The sequence below is a fragment of the Aotus nancymaae genome, unplaced genomic scaffold (assembly GCF_030222135.1).
Source record: "Aotus nancymaae isolate 86718 unplaced genomic scaffold, 86718_ANA_hifiasm-v0.15.2.pri h1tg000081l, whole genome shotgun sequence".
Classification (NCBI taxonomy): domain Eukaryota; kingdom Metazoa; phylum Chordata; class Mammalia; order Primates; family Aotidae; genus Aotus; species Aotus nancymaae.
In genome coordinates, this window is record NW_026988496.1 from 3,711,621 (window position 1) to 3,716,781 (window position 5,161).

General features: G+C 49.6%; 1 protein-coding gene across 3 annotated transcripts; it reads left to right on the top strand.

Annotated features, from left to right (window-relative positions):
* On the top strand, positions 1–4,606 carry PJA1 (praja ring finger ubiquitin ligase 1). Of its 3 annotated transcripts, none has more exons than XM_012460826.2 (2): positions 1–96; positions 2,008–4,606. In XM_012460826.2, exon 2 carries the CDS (start codon positions 2,236–2,238, stop codon positions 4,162–4,164), a length of 1,929 nt encoding a protein of 642 aa, XP_012316249.1. In that variant the 5' UTR covers positions 1–96; positions 2,008–2,235; the 3' UTR covers positions 4,165–4,606. The 3 variants fall into 3 exon arrangements, with proteins under 3 accessions (XP_012316249.1, XP_012316251.1, XP_012316252.1); XM_012460828.2 differs by having other exon boundaries at positions 2,334–4,606; XM_012460829.3 differs by having other exon boundaries at positions 2,340–4,606.
* Positions 4,607–5,161: the final 555 nt, after the last annotated feature.

Genomic DNA, 5,161 nt, shown 5'->3' on the forward strand with positions numbered 1-5,161 from the left:
AGGAGCTCAACACCGGGAGCAGCGACTCTGGCGGTCGTGGCGGTCGGAGATCTGAGAGCTTTGCTTCTCTGAAGAGCGTGTGGCTTTCTGGACTTGGTGAGTGAAAGGCTGATTGTTTCCTCGACTCATCGGTGAGCTGGCGGTGGCGCGAGTGGCCAGGCTTGGGGCTAGTGGCCAGGCACGGGGGCGAGGATTTTGGGGGGTTCCTGGGAACTGCTTTTCGGGTTCGCCCCTCGGGAAGGGGTGGGGTGGACGCGGGACCTGACTGCAGAGTGAGGCCCATGTCCTCCATCGGCCTGTTCTGGGGCTGCATCCTCCTCTGCCAGAACCCCTTGCGTGTGGCGCGGTCCCCACTCGAGTGGCTTTCATCGCTATTGGGAGGACAGTGGTGATCGCGGCCCTCTCCCACTTCTCCCTGCCTCTCCTCCGCTTTCCTTCCTTCTTCCTTCCTCAACCCCTTTGCGGAGCACTCCGTGGCCTTTCTTCCCATATTTTGCTGTTGTTTTCTCAATGGTAAATGATTAAGATTTTTAGGTAAAAATACCGTCCCCAGGGAAAAATTTATCAGGAAAAAATAATTATTCTCAGGGAAAAGTAGACCCACGCACGCCCTTTTCTTTCATTTTGCCTCTCCCCTGCCACATCGGTTTGGGTCTCCTGTTTGACCTGATAGCTTTTTCCTACCTCTTATTATGACATTGTGTCCCCCAACCCTCCGTGTCTCGCGAGCACGCGCGCGCGTACAGAAGCCTTCCATTGCAGCCCCCTCCTTGCCCCTCCATCCTCAAGGTTCCAGTGCGTCCCCTCCCCCACGCATGCGCAGGCACACGCAGCACACACCCTCTCACACACCCTCACACTCTCACACCCTCCCGTGCCTTCCCCCTCCTCTACCCAGCTACCACATACACACCTCTAGCACCGGCCCCCTCCCCTGCTCAGCCTCTACGTGCTCTCACGAAAACATGCCTGCACACACACACCCCCTCCGGCCGCCCTCCTTCTCCCTGCCTGTCATATACACACATACGGACTTCCTTCTATTGCTGGACAGTGACATACATATGCAGCCACATGTGCTCATTCACACCCCCTTCTCAAATGCTCTCCTCTCCTGCTCCCTCTGTCACGTGTGTCAGACACAGCTCTCCTTTGCTGGTCCCCGAGGTGCGCACACTCACACTCACACTCACATAAACCCTTCTACGGGGACACCACCTGCCGCCCTCCTTGCCATATCCATACAGGAGGCAGACATCATTCTTTGATTGTCGGCCTCGGTTCCATCCACCTCAAGCACATCTCTCTCCAGTGCTGCCCCCCAGCCCCCGCTTCCATTTGTGCCTGCTGCATTTGCTCACACTGACATTTCTCCATTGTTGCCTCCCATTTTGACTAACACACACACACACACACACACACAAACTCTCACATACTCCTCTCCATTGCCAACCATACGCTCCCCTGCCCATGACATACACATAAACACGGGCATCCTTCTGTAGTTTCAGCTGCCACACATACAGCTACACGCACAAACACCTTCCCTTTCCTCGTACATCCACGCACTCCTCTCCTCCAAAGCCACCCCACCCATGCCTGTCATTTTCCTACCCACACCCAGAATGGGTCTCATGCTAACACTCATACATTTTCCCCCTACAAACATAAACATCTGTCTGGTGCAGGATTGCTGGTCCCCTTCCACCTGTCCCTCTCCCCTTGAAAGACACATAGGCACTCATGCACACACGGTGATCTGTATTTTCCACTCTATTCCAATTTGCATTTCTCCTGTGTGTCTGCAGTGCTCAGAAAAACACAGACACCCCATAAAAAAAACCACAGCAGTCTTTCCTCTCCCCACGTTGGCACAATTCCACAGTACTTCACCCACCTTCCAAGCATCCGGTCACCCCCCACCTTCCGTCAGATTCTCCCCTAAGTCTGGCTTTCCTGCAAACCTACTTTTGTAATCATTTTGCCAACATTAAAAATGTGTTCCAGGTCTACACCTGACAGTCACTGGAATGCTACTCCAGGCCTTAGAAGAAAGTGAAACTAATTTTAAAGGCCCCTTATTCTTTCTGTTACCTGCCTGCTGAAGTGAAAGTAAATCTCCCTGCTCCTTTATTCTAAACTGATTTTACTTTCCCATCTCAAAAACGTGTGCTGGGAGCAGGAGCCTTCCTACCCAAGCCCCAGCTGTATTGGAAACCCTCCAAAGTCAGAGTGATGGGTCAGGAATCTAGCAAGCCTGTCTGGCCCGAACCAACAGGAGGGTATCAGTCCAATGCAGGTAGGAGGTATGGAAGAAGGCATGCTTATGTCAGTTTCAGGCCATCCACAAGCCAGCGGGAAAGGATTGCCAGCCAGAGAAAGACGAACTCCAAAGTCCCAATGCACAGAACAGCCCCCAGTCAAACCACCAAGAGGAGCCGATCGCCATTTTCCACCACTCGTCGTAGTTGGGACGACAGTGAGAGTTCGGGAACCACCCCGAATATTGATAATGAGGACTATTCCAGGTATCCGCCAAGAGAGTACAGGGCTTCGGGTAGCAGAAGAGGAATGACCTATGGACATGTTGACTCTTATGGGGCAGATGACAGTGAGGAGGAGGGGGCTGGGCCTGTTGAGCGACCGCCAGTGAGAGGGAAAACTGGCAAGTTTAAAGATGATAAGCTGTATGACCCAGAGAAAGGGGCAAGGTCTTTGGCTGGGCCATCTCCACAGTGCTCTAGTTTTAGCTGTGATGTGAAAGAGAAGCAAGACAAGTTAGAGCCAGTCCCTGCAGCAAGATGCTCAGCTAGCAGAGCTGACTTCCTGCCACAAAGTAGTGTGGCCTCACAGTCTTCTTCTGCCGAAGGCAAGGTGGCTACAAAAGGTGACAGCTTGGAGAGGGAGAGGAGGGAGCAGAATTTACCTGCACGTCCCAGCAGGGCTCCTGTGAGTATTTGTGGTGGTGGGGAAAACACCCCAAAAAGTGCAGAGGAACCTGTTGTCAGGCCCAAAATCAGAAACCTGGCAAGTCCAAACTGCGTGAAACCAAAAATTTTTTTTGATACTGATGATGATGATGATATGCCACACAGTACTTCGAGGTGGAGGGATATCACCACCAACAACGAAGGCCATTCGGATGGTCTGGCAAGAAGAGGCAGAGGCGAGAGTTCAAGTGGCTATTCCGAGCCAAAGTACCCTGAGGACAAGCGGGAAGCCATGAATGATCAAGTGAAACCAGAAAAGGTGCCAAGACGACGACGCACCATGGCTGACCCTGACTTCTGGACGTACAGTGATGATTACTACAAATACTGCGATGAAGACTCTGACAGTGACAAAGAGTGGATTGCTGCTCTGCGTTGGAAGTATCGAAGCGGAGAGCAAACCCTGTCCTCCAGTGGCGAAAGCTGGGAGACTCTGCCGGGGAAGGAAGAGCAGGAACCTCCGCAGGCTAGGGTGAGTGCCAGCCCCGGCCCTGGCCCTGGTGCTAGTGCCAGCGCCGGGGCTGGTGCCAGGGCCAGTGCTGGCAGCAATGGCAGCAATTACCTTGAAGAAGTTCGAGAACCATCTCTTCAGGAAGAGCAGGCATCCCTGGAAGAAGGAGAAATTCCTTGGCTCCAATGCAATGAGAATGAGAGTAGCAGTGAGGGGGATAATGATTCTGGTCACGAGTTGATTCAACCTGGGATATTCATGCTGGATGGAAACAACAATCTTGAAGATGACTCCAGTGTGAGTGAAGACCTAGAAGTGGATTGGAGCCTCTTTGATGGATTTGCAGATGGGTTAGGTGTGGCTGAAGCTATATCCTACGTGGATCCTCAGTTCCTCACCTACATGGCACTTGAAGAACGCCTGGCCCAGGCAATGGAAACTGCCCTTGCGCACTTAGAGTCTCTTGCAGTGGATGTAGAGGTGGCCAATCCACCAGCAAGCAAGGAGAGCATTGACACTCTTCCTGAGATCCTGGTCACTGAAGATCATGGCGCAGTTGGTCAGGAGATGTGCTGCCCCATCTGCTGTAGCGAATATGTGAAGGGGGAGGTGGCAACTGAGCTGCCTTGTCACCACTATTTCCACAAGCCTTGTGTGTCCATCTGGCTTCAGAAGTCAGGCACCTGCCCCGTGTGCCGCTGCATGTTCCCTCCTTCACTCTAAAGACCAAGGCTGTTTACTCCTGGTCTGGTTATTTTCCCCATCTGAAATCCACAATACCGCAGGAGCCCTCTTGAAGTTAACAATGGAAATAAAACCAATCAGTCAGTTAGCCTAAACCTGTTGATTCCTCGTGATTATTTCCAATGTGAAAACACTTGTGTACAATTGCATTAAAAATCATGTCATCTTTTAGAGATTAGAAAAGGGAAAACTCAACTTTCCAAATGCTATTTGAGATTGCAGTAAGAACATTTTCTAACCTGAAAGTTAAAATGAATTGCATTTGTTTTCTTCAGTAGAATGTGTTGCTGTTACTTGTAATGTCAAGTTTATCTGTTAAATATGTCCAAAAGGCAAAATCATTTTTGTTGCATGTTATGGGTCGATGTTCCTGTAATTGCAGTGCCGTAAAAGCTTATTAAAGTTTTTTTTTTTGATTTTATATGGTATAATGGAATTTTTTGGCTTTGTCTGAAGCAGTGGTACTGAATGACTTTTTAACTGATCCCTTGAATTTGCAACAAAACCTTTAGTTTCACTGGAAATGCTGACTTCAACAGTTGCAAAAAAAAAAAAAAAAGGGGGCAGTGACTTTAATAGCAGGAATAAAGTGTATGATTGTCCAACTGCTGCAGGGGAAAAGGTCGAGTAGATGAAGAAGGAAGAAAAGAAAGAAGGAAATAACGAAACAATAAGAAAGCATGGTATAGATGCAAAACAATGGTAGGATTAAGTGCAAACCGAGCGTAGGGATGAATGAGTTAAAACCACCTTTGAGAAAATAGAAACTCTCAGAGGGAATGGGTCCAAAAAAATAAAGCTATATGCCAATTTTATAGCTTAACACAGTGACACGGATAGGAATAGAAGAAAAAAATATGCCACACAAAGTGCTACAGGAAAATACAGGAACTCACCTACACAGAGTGAACAGGTTTTAGCATTTGGCTATATTTGCTTCAGATTTCTCTCTCTCTCAGTCTCTCTCTCTCTCTCT

What these genes read in the sequence shown, in the direction of transcription:
- PJA1 (XM_012460826.2), top strand. Translation starts at nt 2,236, where the DNA reads ATGGGTCAGGAATCTAGCAAGCCTGTCTGGCCCGAACCAACAGGAGGG.